Below are 15,285 nucleotides of genomic sequence, written 5' to 3' on the forward strand. Positions count from 1 at the left end.
CCGATTTCACAGTTGATATCTGCAACGTAAAAAAAACACCCGCAAACTCCTCAATTGGGATTAAACATCGTAATCATAGGCCTCCAACTGGCAGACTAATGTCCCAGGTCACTATTGCAAATGGGACTATCCTGATCTTTTGAGTTCTCACCTGCTTCAACAAATACACTATAAAACATGAACTTAATGAGTTTCATGAGCTCCTGAAGGAGCTCCCAGCACATCGTTCGAAACCAAATCTGGAGTGAGACATTTTGACAAATGTTTAGCCGAATGGTACACCACTGATTGTCACACCGCAATACCAGTGGAGATGGTGACGGTTTGGCGAGGCCTTCATCTAGCAGTGGATAGATCATGGCTGATGATGATGAATCACAAATGTTTAGTGGGGTGCAGGATGGGTAACAAGAATTTGACTTTTAGAAATCTATATATGCTGGATAGCTTTTCAAATTCATGTGCCTTGGTAAGTATGTTTGGCTGGTGCCTCGAACACGTAGTTTGACGTTGGAACACTACCTGGAGTGTAGGCAAGTAATGATGCTTCACTTGATTAATGAGTAATTTATGTTTGCGGTAGCGGTCCTGATTAGCACACAGACTGCCTGCATCCACCTATCAATCAATGGCATTGCATTAGTACAAGCACAAAATAACACTGCAAGACTAATTCAAGGTTACCGAATCCATCAACCCTGAACTGGCTTGACAGGGGTTACGCTTATTTGTGTATTGTATTTTCCCATTGAAGTACAATATTTGGCCCTGGAAATATATTCGTCATAATTTATTATTCATGTTACAATTAAGCAAACAGAAATCCATTGTACACGTTGTAATGAGACTGTCCTGTACAGTACTTTAAACATGAGATACGTTGTGTTAATGAACTCATTCATTGCCTTTATTTATTTATTTCAATATATTACAAAATAACTGATATATATGAGGCCAGTAAGTTATTAGCAGCTCAGTGATCTCTTTTGAATTATTAATTTGTGTAATTCACTTCATGCTGAACAGCACAGCGTATGATATATTGGATTTGCCATCCGTGTTCTGAGTGTCAGAAGGTCATACAGTATTAATATTTTTCAACAAACCAAATATAAGGAGGTCTTTGGCATTTGCAGGGGTTATCTAGAAATGGATACACCAGCCGGTGATGCGCACTTCTTTTTTCATTAACCGTGTCCAGAAGCCTTCTCTCAGCAAAACACCAAAAATACACGTTTCAAACCTGTCATGATTGCTGGCTAGTGTCGTCACTTCACTTAGACACGTGTTCCGCTTTTCCCGCACCCTCCGTGATACATACTTACACCTCTATTAAATGCTGATGAGTTACACCTTCCCTTGCTGATTTTCACATTTTCAGAATCAATGGGACATTTTAAACCAAATAAGAGCAGATTGAAACGTTTTGGCTCGGTACCAGAATGGCTTTTTTGATGAGTTCGCTTTAATAACTTCTTTTTTTTAATCTGCGCTATTGGGAATTTGTGGAATCATTTATGGTGCTCAAGCTGTTCTGTATAGTTAATGTGACGTGGATTTTAGGCTGTAATGCTACGCGCAGATAAGTATAATTTGAATTTCGTGGGGATTTGATGTTAGTAAATTGCGCGTGAAGAACTTCAAAAGCCCAAGAGCAGCGGCTTAAAGAGAATCATTATGTTAACTAAGCATAGTGTCGAATACCCGTTCATTCAAAATTAACTGCAAATCAGTTGATTCGCAAAATTATGTAACAATTATGATATTTACAACAATAAAAAAAAATCATGTTTATATATATTTTCATAAATATGTGTATGGATGTACATGTGTGCTCGATTGCGAGGCATTCGCCCTCCAACAACAATGTAGGCCGAAGGAGCGATGCTCACAACAACGTGCAGAGCACCCGGTGGATAAAATATAGCAAGCTGGTGCAGTGGGGAGCACAGATGGTGCATCTGCCGTTCATCTCAATCAGTTCACCCATAACATCCATTATAGAGGTTTTTTGGGTTAGATAGCGTAAATATATAAATGTGTCGTTAAAACCCACCACACCCGACACAGCCAACTAGTAAGGGTTGTCACGTAAACAGAACGTGGCCATTCGTCACTAGTACAGCACACCGGTTTGTTGGAGAGCCAAGTCACAACATTTACAATCTGAGTACGACGTTTCGTCAGTAATTACAACTAGCTTCATCAGGCGACAGCCAGATTTGTGGAGGAGTCTAACTGTTTTGTTCCTTATATAGAGGCGCAGATGTGGTGACCACGCTTCTGCATGTGCATTATGCGAGCCCTTTGATCTTGTCCTTCCTGTCTATTGTGTTTATTAAAATATCCTACCAACAGTGATCCCTATTGAAGTATGGTGCCCTTCATAGGCATGCATTTAAACAATGTATTATTTGACGATTCGCTTCCATGCAGCGCTAAGGCGGTAGCTATCCGAACTGTTAAAATTATTTTTATTTATTTCAATTTCGATAGATTCTCGAATTAGTCTTGGCCAGTAGTAGCTAGTTTTGCACAGAACTTCAACGTCAAAATCAATTGAGTGTCCTTGTTGGCACGCGTGTTCTGCTACTGCTGACAGTTGTATTTGGGAGTATTTAATATTTCTCTGATGTTCTTTTAGTCTCGTGCTGATCATTCGTCCTGTTTGCCCAACATAACATTTACCACACGTGCAGTTAATCCTGTACACACCTTCTGTTGATAGCTTCGGTAATAAATCTTTTGTACCAGATATTACTAGTTGGCTGTGTCGGGTGGTGGCGGGTTTTAACGACACATTTATATATTTACGCGATCTAACCCAAAATACCTATATTATGGATTATATTGGTCGCGAAAGGCTACGTGTTAAACTAACCCATACCACCTGCGTCTGTTCCATGTACACCTAGCCTGGCGCAAGCACTGTGGTGACAAACACCGCTACTTAGTGGCAAATGATGCATGTCGTTGTCGTTGTTTGTGCTTGCACGTAACGCAGACAACAACGCTCATCGGGCTGCTGAAAACGGCGCGGCTGCTGCGTCTGGTGCGCGTCGCGCGCAAACTCGACCGCTATTCCGAGTATGGAGCGGCCGTTCTCGTGCTGCTCATGTGCACGTTTGCACTCATCGCGCACTGGTTGGCCTGCATCTGGTATGCCATTGGAAACATGGAACGCCCCGTGGACAGGTAACATCACCCTTATACAATACCTCTCTAGCCGCACCGTCTGGCTTTGGCTACTGAGATGGAAGGACCTCCAGGTGTTTTTTTGTTTGTTCTCATTCAGACAAGTCTCTTCTTTAAAAATAAGGAACACAAAGAAACAATGGAAAAGTGCACTCATTGTGGCCTGAGCAGAGATATATAATTCACACGATCGGTAACCCTAGTTTGTGCGTGTGTACCTTTAATATGCTACTGTGGCAGCTTTTTGTCTGTACTTCATGCATGTGTTCATGTCTATTCAACAGTAAAAGTTATTATATTAATGACTGTAGAGTTTGCGTCTCAGTTGGCGATTGTTCATTCTTCCAAAACTGATGAGGTAAGTCATCTTAAATGGTCTTTTTCCAGTTTTCTCTAAATCTTGAAGGTTGATTTATTGTTTGCCATGGAAATGGAAATGTGCAAATGTAGCAGTGCTGGGATTCGGGTTTCCACCGCAGAGGTACAAAACAATCCAGGACATAACAGGGAAAGAAGTGGAAAACTACATGTACAGGCATTGTCTTATGTGGTGTATTACAGTTGTTAGACAACTGACTAAAAAAACGGGACTTTTAATGTCCCAGGAAGACTAACACATTCCCAGGACAGCTGAATCAAAGAGGACAATCCGATTAAAACCAGGACAGGCCTAACTTTGAATCTGCAAGGCCTTAACCTTTGATAAAGAGTAATGTTTAATGAAGACAATGCGTTTACGTTTTGGTAATGTTGAACTTCTTTCACACCGTACATAGCCTACCATGATAATTAGAGGTGCAGGGGAAGGACAACAAACTGAACATAAAAAGCAGTTCTAAAGAAACGAGTTTTCAATCTAGATTTTTAAAGTGTATAGCTCCAGTGACTTCGTCCAACCGCTTACATTTTTTTTAATTATTATTGATACCACCAAAGTAAAGGCTACCATTTTTCCACTTAGGGCTACTCCATCTCGCAGCCTGTCTTGTTTACCTTGTGAGTGTGAAAATATACAGGTTATGTTATTTTCCATCAGCGTGAAATACGTGGATCGTACCTTTTTGCTTCGCAGTTTAGCGAAGGATCGCATCGGGTGGCTGGATCAACTGGGTGGCCAGATTGGAAAGCCCTACAACGATTCAGACACATCCTCAGGCCCCTCCATCAAGGACAAGTACGTCACAGCCCTTTACTTCACCTTCAGTAGCCTGACAAGTGTGGGCTTTGGCAACGTGTCGCCCAACACCAACTACGAAAAGATCTTCTCCATCTGCGTCATGCTCATTGGATGTGAGTTGAACGCTTTCACCCCCCCCCCCCCCCGCCTCTGTGAGTGCTCATTATTGATGAAGCTGTGAATTTAATAAGGTAACAGATGCATCCCTGCAATTGTTGCTCACATCACTGCTGGTGGAGGGACAAGAGAAGACTCGAGAGAGACTTTCTAGAAGGGTATTCGTCCTACTGCTGCACACTGGCCAGACATATTGGTGAGAGGTGGGAATACTCAACATCATCATAGGCTATCCCTTGCAATCGAGGATGATTATCTTCCCGAGAAAAGTTGGATTATCTGTGGGTCTGAAGATTGCTGAAGAGACCAATCTGGGATTGACAGATGCTGCCGCAGCTCGGGGCACATGTGTCCAGAAAGAGCGGTGGGTGCAACTGGATTAGCAAGTTGGGCTGCAGCGTGAATACTCGCACTTTACTCCACCACATGTGACCTTGCGATCGACTAACTGTGGTGTACAGTACTCATTTATACTGCTGGGCGGACACCAGATGGCGCTGGGAGATCGAATCAGCGACCTCTGGACGACATGTTGCTGGTAGTTATAACCAGCATCATCAGGCAGTTAACAGAAATCGTCACACCCAACAGTTAAATGTTGTGGATTTCTCTACAAAATACCAGTGTGTTGAAGCAGCAGTAAACTGGCACATTTGTTCACGTGACAACTTTATTAATTGCCTGTTGTTTGGAGGAGGGTGTATAACGCCATTTTACTCACGCCCTTTGACCCAAAATTCAATCATGAATGACTTATGAAATACCCGGTAAAAGCATGTTTTGGGAACTTTTGGACGAAGCGAATAGCTCTTAACTGTGAAAGAACAAAACACTTTTGAAACTAAAATTAATATCGTACCAGCAGCAGCACGGCATTTTAAGTGCAGGGTACACATTCATTTCTTATTCCATCCTGCCAAGCTCTTGGCTTAGCTCCACCGGATCTCATGATGATTCGCTGGAATGGCGAGTGTGTTGCCAGACCCCCACTAATGGCAGTGGTGTGTGTGTGTGCGCGCGTCTTTGTACGTGTTTCCATAATGCACAGCCCTCATGTACGCCAGCATCTTCGGTAACGTATCGGCCATCATACAGCGATTGTACTCGGGCACGGCGCGCTACCACACGCAGATGCTGCGCGTCAAAGAGTTCATCCGCTTCCACCAGATCCCCAACCCACTGCGGCAGCGCCTGGAGGAGTACTTCCAGCACGCCTGGTCCTACACCAATGGAATCGACATGAACATGGTATGGCTACGGCCGCGGGGGGGGGGGGGCGGGGGCGATCGCTCAGCCAGAGCTCGCTCCCGTGGCACCGCTGGTGGTCGCAGTGTGCTCGCGTCGCAGCTGCCGACCGTGCCAGAGTGTGTGATAGACAGAGCGAGGGTGGTGAGACGGGACACACGCAATGTCCCCTTCAGAAGCACGATGCTTTGTGATGAGCGTACAAACAGCCGTTTCGACAGCGCCATTGCCGACCTGTTGTTTTGGGATCATGGAATTTTAACAATGAACTTTCCTGCGGTTCTCCCTCTTCAACGCCACTTACGAGTGAGTGCGTTGTGGAACACTGTCGCAGACATGGGATGGTAGCGTCTATCAAATGAAGTTTCATTTGATGTTACCCGACCGGTTAGCCATTGTGAGTGTTTTTTTTAGTTATGCATTTGTCACGACAACACATTTCGTCATACCTGTTTTTTTTGTTTTTTCTTGCTCGGCATGTGTCCAACCATACACGTTTTTCATATTAGCCGTAGGTTAAATCATGTAAGGTATGCTCACTGCACTGGCATATATTTGATGGCATAAAACATGCATTCTGTCATTGATGCACAGTGGATGGCGTGAAGCAATACGAGTCTTTGTGCCAAGGCCAAAATGTCTGCGTGTCTATCCTCCGGTCCAGGCACATTAGCCTACCATTCCTCTTGCTCTGCTTTGCCATGTCACGGGGGCTGCAAGTGACCTTGTGCTTAACCCGGCCATCGTTTTTCCTCCACCTCCCTGCTCATTCATGGACGTGCTTTTGCAATATCTACAGGAGGTAATAAATGCAAACCGAATAAATGTCTATAACTCTTTCCATGCAAGAGGGTCCACAACTTAGCTTTTTCATGGACCTGTGCAATTCAGTCGGTACCTTGTCATTGGCCTAAGGTTTGTTTTTAAGGCTTTTTTTTGCCACTGAGTATTTTCCATTCTCACATTCACGAGTGTCTGCTGGAAAGAGTTATGACTACAAAGGAGGGGCCCTGCTTGTTTCCTTACCTGATTGAGAAACCTTCCTCGTCGTGATGCCTGATGCCTGCTATGCCTGTGTAATCCAAAGCATGCATGCATGCACAGACACATCCCTACCTGTAATCTATATTTCCGTCCTTCAAGAGTAAGGGGCCTTTCGCCAACCATGCAGTGGACTTTCTCGAGAAACTTTCAGCTTCATGGCAGCAGAACCAATTCGCTGCTTAACCACTCAGCTGAGACACCTGTCCATGACTTGCTATGTGTAAGACATGGCGATCACGTGAGCACAGTTTACTTGGATTGTTGGCAGTCAACAATGAGTGCAGTCTTTGGCAGCAATTAAGTGAACATTCTGACATTGATGCCAGGTGGATATAGTGATACTGCAGGAAATACCAATGTCCATAAATCACTTGGCAATATAAATGTTGCAGTTGACATAGTCAAGCTCAGTTAACGTTTGAAGAGTCAGGGGCAAGCTCCATTTGTCACACCTGTGACTACTGGACATACGTGACAAAGAGCTTCATAGCTCATCGGATTTTCTCCAGGATAAAGGAAGATTCTGATTCATATTTTAAAACATGTCTATGATTTTTGCAGTAAAGCTTTAAATCCACCTGCCTCATTGCCTTTGGTGCCGTATGCTGCTGAGTTTGCTTTACTGACTCAGCCTAAAACAAGTTGACGACATTACAATTAGGAAGTAGATTCAAGTTACACATTGTTTAGCATTACTTTTTATCGCATGGTATTTTTTATTTGACAAAGTTATAACTGCTCATGAATACATTTAAATTATGTAACTATTACTGTACATCTCGCTGTAGGTATGACCTTTTGGTGTGTTGTGTGTATACATGACCAACATTCCTAAACGGTGCAGATGTATGGTTAATTGGTTTTAACAGCAATGAAATATGCTTTGAGCCAAGTCGTTATTAATGATTTTCCATGGGGAAGGCCATGCAAGATGATTTTTTTGAAGAAAGAATGCCAGTGATTTATTTCAGTGAACGAATCGCCAAGTGTTGTTCACAAACGTCGTGGATAAACAACTGTACGTGGTCGAAATTTTAAAACAAGCAATGCCAAAAGCAAGACAGTTATTTATAGCACTTTGGAAAAATTGCCTTTTGAACACACAATTTCCAGGGACCAAAGTGCAAGTTTCTGTGCCAGATTTTGATGCTGTTCATGAAAAAGCTTTGACGTGCGGTGGAACAAGCTGCAGGCACCGGCGGCACCATCTTGTCAAGCACAAAACTGCCAATCTCAGTCACACCACCACAGTGCAAGGCAATGACAATGCTGTCTCAGAGGAACTGGCACGAATGCTGGCGCACAAATTATCTCACATGGGGGAGAGAGGAAAACCCCGTACACCACTCCGTATGACAACTGTACGCAGTAGACACGTTTTTGATTTTTTTATGTTGAACTTCTTTGGAGATTTTCATTTTCACACCAACTCTTTTGTGATTTTTTTACTCTCGAGTCCTGTGTCAAAGAGTTATGCAAAGTGAAGCTCTGCACACGGTTTCGAGAGGCGCTTACAAAACCTGAAGTCGGCTGCAAATGACATTTTGTATGCGGTGCATTGTGCTGTCGTGCGTTATTGGCTGCGGTGGAGCAAATCATGCGCTGTGGTTTCCGCATCTGAATGATGTAGACATCATCGCCTTTGTTGTTGTTACCTGTGAAGGTGGTGGGTGCATATAGCATGCTGGATGCCATTATTTTAGTGTATGACATGAAAATAAGTTTTGTATTATGAACAGTGCAATTTTAAGAGATTGATATGGCTTTTATTTACCTACTTAATTACAAAAGCATTTATAAGTGTTGGTTGCATTGGAGCTTGCTGTGCTTTTATGTTTGGAATGCGTTGTGGTGACATTCGCTAACTTGCATAAAATATTTTGAATCGGTGCAAATATACGCTGTATACATATTAATCATCCTTGCTTGAATCATATTACCATGCTTAGTGTTGCACTTATCTAGTGGTGTTATACTGCACAAAAATACGTGCAGGACCTCATTAGGTATCTGCATCTGACTTTGCCGCAATTTACGTTTGTTTGGGGCATTCATTGATATCCTTTCAACCTCCGTTTTCTCACTGTAGTCCAAAATCCCTTCTCGTTACGCAGGTGTTAAAAGGCTTCCCCGAGTGTCTACAGGCTGACATTTGTTTGCACCTCAACCGAACGCTGCTGGAGAGCTGCAAGGCCTTTAATGGGGCCAGCAAGGGTTGCCTCCGCGCCCTGGCCATGAAGTTCAAGACGACGCACGCGCCACCCGGAGACACGCTGGTCCACAGCGGGGACGTCATCACAGCCATGTACTTCCTTTCGCGAGGATCCATCGAGATCCTTCGCGAGGACATTGTGGTGGCAATTTTGGGTAGGGAGATTTAAGCTGTGTAGGTTTTCTGCAGTTGTTGCTGTATGTCTCTCCCACAATGTATTTTTGCATTGCCCGGCGCATTGTTGGGCATGGTGTTCTGCATTTTCGCTCCACTTGCCGAGATATTTCTCAGGAACTTAGTTCCTGAAGAATTCAGATTGCGAAGAAGCTCCCAAGACTGGTACAACTACAAAACACGAACACGTCGGAGAGCGAAGGAGATGTGTGTTAAGTCAGAATTAGAATCTTTATTTAGACTGGAGGAATCCTATGAGGGGCCGTCCATAAATGACGTCACGCACCTAGGGGGGGGGGGTCAGACATTTGTGACGATGTGTGACGAGGGGGGGGGGGTTGAGAAATGTGACGTCACAACAAAATGCGCAACTTTAAATAAATATAGACAACACGTTCTACTTAATCAAATAGACTTTTAAATAAATGTTTCTCCTACAACGTCAGAGTGCAGCGCCACATTAACTACGCACTACAATGACAATAGTTTAAAGCGATTTGAAGCAGGTTTCTATTTTTGGGTGAGGGGGGGGCAGAGCTTTGTGACGTCATATTTGTGGGGGGGGGGGGTCTGACTTTTTGTGACGCCGTGTGACTTGGGGCGGGGGGGTCAAAAATCGTCCAAAATCGAGTGACGTCATTTATCTACGGCCCATGAGCGATGAAGTTATTTTTCACAGATGTCCAGGATGTAGTTGGACAGAAACTAGTATGTTTACAATGTTACGGTTATCCCTAAGAATCCAGAATTTCCGTTGGTCGTCTTTGTTAACCAAGATTAGATTTGTTTTATTTTCAATCGCCAAATATCCATGCTGTGGCTGAGCAAGCTCTGTACCGCCACCTGCTGGATGATTGGTGGGTACTGCAATTGCTGTAATAAGCACGTCAATATTGCAATTGTTTTTCATCCCATGTTACGTTTCCAAAACGGCATTACCATTGCCAGATTTGGCATTATGCACATTTACAATCATTATAATCATTTTCGCAGCGGCTTTTGGCTAGCCATCGAACAAAGACGGCCACTGCATCGTGCGCTTTTAGATGCGCTTCGGCCGTTTGTACCGCTCTTCCGATATCAGGAAGCCATTGGAGCTATGCATTTTTTAATTTAGATTTTAAAACTAATTTATTGAGAACTGCTATTTGTGTTTAGTTTGTTGTCCTTACCCCGCACGTCCGATTAGCACCATTGGTTACGTACAGTACGAAAGAAGCTCAACTTACATTATTCTTGCATAAAGAGGTATGAAATTAATTCGTAAGCCAAGGACATAGAACTACTCGATACATACTTCGAGTTAATATAATGCACCTTTTGCGTCTGTATGTTGATGCAAAAGTTGGAGGTGCGTCTTATAATCCGGTAGGTGTGTGTGTGAAAACATTTGTTTAACTTTATTGATACTGAGCACAATTTCGGAGTGCCCGTTTTACTTTCTGGAGCGTCTTGTTATACGGTATTAATTTTTTTTTATCACAAAGACCCCGAGAGGGGGGGGTCGTTTTTCCACCAAAGTTCTCCTTTCACTCCTGATAACTGCGAGCAATTTGTATTTCCTCATTAGGTAAAAATGACATTTTCGGAGAGCCCGTCAACCAGTACTCGCGTCCCGGGAAATCCAGTGCAGACGTGCGGGCGTTGACCTACTGTGACCTGCACAAGATTGTGCGCGAGGACATGCTGGAGGTCCTGGACATGTACCCGGAATTCTCCGAACACTTCTGGCCCAGCCTGGAGATTACCTTCAACCTGCGAGACATAAGCTCAAAAGTAAAATATGAATTCACTTTACGCATGCAGAGCATGCAACTTACATATCTTTTTTTTCACATTAGCATGCTTAAGTATATGTATTCGTATGTAACTAAGCAGTACATAGCATTTAGTTTTCCTGTTTTATTTTAATGTGTGTGTGTTTTATCCTCTCTTATTTGTGAAGTATCAACTGTGTCGATAAAATGATAAGTAAACGAATTGTTTTGAGTTGTACATTTTTGCTTGGCTAATTAATTTACTGTACCTTTTAAAGATAATGGATGCATCTAATGTTCATATCTCTGGCTTTACAGACTGAAATGATCCCCAGATCCCCTTGGAGTTATGAGTCCGATGGAGCTTATGGAAAACTTAGAAAACGGAAATTGTCATTCAGGCGTCGAACAGAAAAAGGTACAAAATCTCTCATTAAAAAAATTTACACTCACATATTTCCATTCACGTATTTGGCAACATATGCTATGGCACTAATTTCAGGTATCTTGAATTTTAAACCCTTTATATGGGGCGATCTGTCAAAAACAAAGATCCTCTGTATAGCCTTTAACAAACTGTTAGGGCAAGTTTTGTTAGCGGTCACCTATGAAGGCCGGCACAGCCTACGAGGGGATGGGAAGACAGCACCACGGCCGACCGCCTTTGTCTCACACCAGGTACTCATTAAGGCTGAATCGACCTAAGAGAGGCCCAGAACTAGCTCATATATTAGTCACTGATATTGTTCGTGCGCGCGAATTCAACTTGGATCGCCCAGCTTCAAAGCACAGTTCCCAAACGACTACACTAGTGCACTCCTTGACCGATTTCTAGACACGCACACGCGCGTTACTCATTCGCAGATGAGAGGGTCGAGGATGACGGCGACGCCAAGGCGAGCGACATGTGGCCGGCGCGAAGGCCTCGCAGGCGAGGTGGGCGCCGAGGGCCGGGCCGGCAGGAGAGTGCCACCACCTTCTCGGCTTCCAGCGAAGGAGAAGGAGATGACGACGACGGCGGCGGCGGTGGCGCCGCGAAGGAAAAGAACAATGGGGGCGAGGCTGTGAAAGCAGTGTCGCGAATCGTGGAGCTGTCCCCGGAGTGCGCCGGTTGCGACATCACACCGGCCGACCTCAGCTTCAGCTCACCGCTCACGGCTGCCGTGAGGCCACGGGACCGAGGAGGCCTCATCTCCGGTGAGAATTTCCATTCCTTTTACACTGAATAGGGGCGCCATGATGGCAAGATGTTAACTACCTTGCCGAGTATGCAGGAGGTTGTGGGTTTGATCGCGACCCTGACACCTTTATAGTTGGAGTTTGCATGTCTCTCTCCCCGTGGTTGTATGGATTTTCTCCGGGTCCTCCATTTTTTTCTTCCACATTTAGAAACATGCGTTTCGAGTAATTGGCTGCTGTAAATTTCCATGGGATGATAAGCCACTTTGTTGAGCTATTATTTGTGGCCAGGTAGCTTCTGAAAGAGAGCTTTATAGCTCAGTAGGCCTTACCTGGCAAAAATATAAATAGTTTAGTTCTAAATATCTCTTCCTTTCGGGAGTTTCTGACTGAGTGCTCAGAGCATTTTCTTGTTTTGCGTAATCTTACCTAAAATAAGTAATTTTTGTCTGTGTGTGTGTCTGTCTGTCTGCGCGGGTACCTTGAGACGTTTTTAACTGACACTGGGGTTTACGAATCGAAAAAGTACACGGATATCACGCCGTATGCCCCCGGATGAAAAAGCGCTATTCAAATTTCACATCTGTCAACTTTAAAGGAGTTAAATGAACAATGTATTCCCCTTCATAAGCACAGGGTGGCGCCAGAGCACGCATCTGCGCATGCACAGGTTAGCTGGCTCCGTGGTGGTGGTTGCCCTAGCAACGCACACACTTGATCGGTGGGGGGTTAATTCTCATTCGCATTAAAAATGCAAACAAAATACACAATGCTGAGGTGATTTCTTCACAGTGTGATGTCCTCTTCTCCCCAATGTGTGCACTTACTACTATAGGGTCGGTAGATACTACTATTACCTTAGATAACATTATTGAAGAGCGGGCGGGGGGATGGTGGGGGGGGGGGCGGGGGTAGCAGCCCAGCCCCAGCGTGCCAAGGTGCCACCTCGGCCGGCTGGGCAATCTAGGCGAGGCCGGGGGCTCTGCATGGGACTAGGCCTCACCACTACACTCTGTGAAGTTAGTACTATTATAGAGTCGATATATACTATTATAGAGTCGGTATATACGACTATAGAGTGGACTAGATACTACTGTAGAGTAGGTAGATACTATTGTAGAGTTTGTAGTTACTACTACTGTAGAGCGGGTAGTGGGGGGGTATAGTATCCCAGCCTGCCAAGGTGCCACCTCGGCCGGCTGGGAAATCTAGGCAAGGCCGGGGGCTCTCCACGGGAATTTGTTGACGGACAAATGGCATGCCGGACTTTTACAATAGCTTAGTTTTTGTGTAAGTATATGTTATGTTTTTAAGAGAAGTTTTGAAATAGATTTTCCCCCCGGGCAACGCCGGGTACTTCCCTCTAGTACCACATATAAGCAGCATTTCTTTAAACAGGAAAACTCTGGACCAGTCGTGGCTTGTTACACAAATGTTGGTGGGTTGCCGGATGTTTTTGGTAAGAGCACACCATCCAAATGCAAAATATTGTACGCAAAATAATTCTGCGTAATTGTGGAGCGTCATGGGTAACGACATGTAAACACAGACGTACATTGTGTGTGAATTTTTGGGGGTTCTCATTTCTTCCTCCGTGCAGGAGCATTATCGGGAGTGTCGGCAATGCTGGGCAGCATGTGGGGTGAAGGCAAGCACGAGTACCAGGAGGTGCCCAAGCGCTCCGTGTCCGAGCAGGACGTCCTGCGGGAAGGCGGAGGCCGCACTGAGGTTCCGCACGAGAGACTTGACAGGCGACTCGACCTGATGCAGCAACAACTCGGCAGGTACAAACTGCGCAGCCACATTTATTTCGCCGCCACTGAGCGGGAGCCTGCGAAGTGGTTGGTTCGAAATTCGAACCGAACACGTAATGGCAAGGTCAACGAAGTTGTGGGGAGGAGATGGATATCCGTAATTGGAAGTAGATGGAGAAATGCAAAGGGAGTTCTGGGTAAGGGGACGTTTGAGGGGAGAACACATGGTTTAAAAGGAGAGAGCGGGGACTGTAAAAGGTTAGAGTTGCGCGTGGATTGGTTCGTGAGCATGTTCCTGCTTCGTATCTTGGTCCTCGCTAAGCGTGCATCGTGTTAATTTTAAAAAGTTATTGTTTTCACGGTTACACATTGTGCTCCCGGTCTCATTACACATCGCTAAAGTTAGCGGTGACGTGGCCAAGCGGTAGCACGTTTGCCCCTTGTTGCAGAGTTTTAATATGCTTTATTAATGTACGTAACACGAATATTTAATATGCATATGAAGTTCTAAGCAGAGCCATGTTTCTGCCATCTTGTTTATACTGTCTCTCATTTTTTATGTTGAATCCTAAATATAAAAAAATATGTTTTATGACATTTATATGATCACTTGGTACAAGCTTGATGCAATGCACATTTTGAGCATAGGCATCAATGAATCATTAAACACTTCGCGTTTTATATAGTTTGCACTATCTCTCAGGCATGAATATATCTACTGCAGTACATGCATGACCTTGCCAAATGATCGGTTGCTAAAATATTTGAAGGCAGCGTCCTATCCAGGCACTGCTTAGACTACTTAATTTCAGCTTCAAATAAAACAAAAGTAACTTTGTCTTGGGTGGGTGGCCACAGGCTGGAGTCACGCATGGCCTCAGATGTCGGGGTCATCCTGCAGCTGCTACAGAGACAAGCAGTGCTGGTGCCACCGGCGTACAGTGCCATGTCGCTTGCGAATCACGCTGCCGATTCTGAAGCCTGTGACCGTGCCGGCCCGTCAGGGCACACGGCCGTCTCCACCCACTCGGAAGTAACCACTGCCTCCAGCAGCCAGGTAACCTTTGACACGTGATTATCATTAAAAAAAAATTCTTATTATGATTTTTTACCCAGGAAAGCCTAGGTTTTTCAGGGTGGTCTTGCTACATTTTCCAGATAGGGGATGATGTTCTGTGTCATCCCAATGGAGTAATTTGCAGGTCATTTTTCAACATTTTGAGTGTTTGGCTGACACCAGTTACATTGTATATGTTTTTAGTTGTGGAAGGAAATCGCAGAACACATAGGAAACCCATGCAGAACAAAGGTAGAACATACAAACTCCATGCAAGAAAGGCGCCCGAGTCGGCAATCGAACCCAGGCCCTTCTTGCTGTGAGGCACAAGTGTTACCAAGTGTTACCATTGCGCCACCTGCTACCCAAAAAGC

The 15,285-nt window shown here is 44.5% G+C and overlaps 1 protein-coding gene across 3 annotated transcripts in view; it reads left to right on the top strand.

Moving 5' to 3' along the window:
• Nucleotides 1–15,285, top strand: part of LOC133346095 (potassium voltage-gated channel subfamily H member 2-like) — a 181,835-nt gene that overhangs the window by 162,415 nt on the left and 4,135 nt on the right. For all 3 annotated transcript variants that reach the window (XM_061557480.1, XM_061557478.1, XM_061557479.1), the window contains 9 exons: nt 3,005–3,195; nt 4,268–4,485; nt 5,538–5,737; nt 8,893–9,145; nt 10,735–10,940; nt 11,240–11,339; nt 11,786–12,118; nt 13,701–13,884; nt 14,713–14,911. In XM_061557480.1, the coding sequence (XP_061413464.1) occupies nt 3,005–3,195; nt 4,268–4,485; nt 5,538–5,737; nt 8,893–9,145; nt 10,735–10,940; nt 11,240–11,339; nt 11,786–12,118; nt 13,701–13,884; nt 14,713–14,911 (1,884 nt within the window). The remainder of the gene's footprint in view (nt 1–3,004; nt 3,196–4,267; nt 4,486–5,537; nt 5,738–8,892; nt 9,146–10,734; nt 10,941–11,239; nt 11,340–11,785; nt 12,119–13,700; nt 13,885–14,712; nt 14,912–15,285) is intronic.

This window comes from Lethenteron reissneri, chromosome 23 (assembly GCF_015708825.2).
Source record: "Lethenteron reissneri isolate LAM-NWPU_2019-01 chromosome 23, ASM1570882v1, whole genome shotgun sequence".
Lineage (NCBI taxonomy): Eukaryota > Metazoa > Chordata > Hyperoartia > Petromyzontiformes > Petromyzontidae > Lethenteron > Lethenteron reissneri.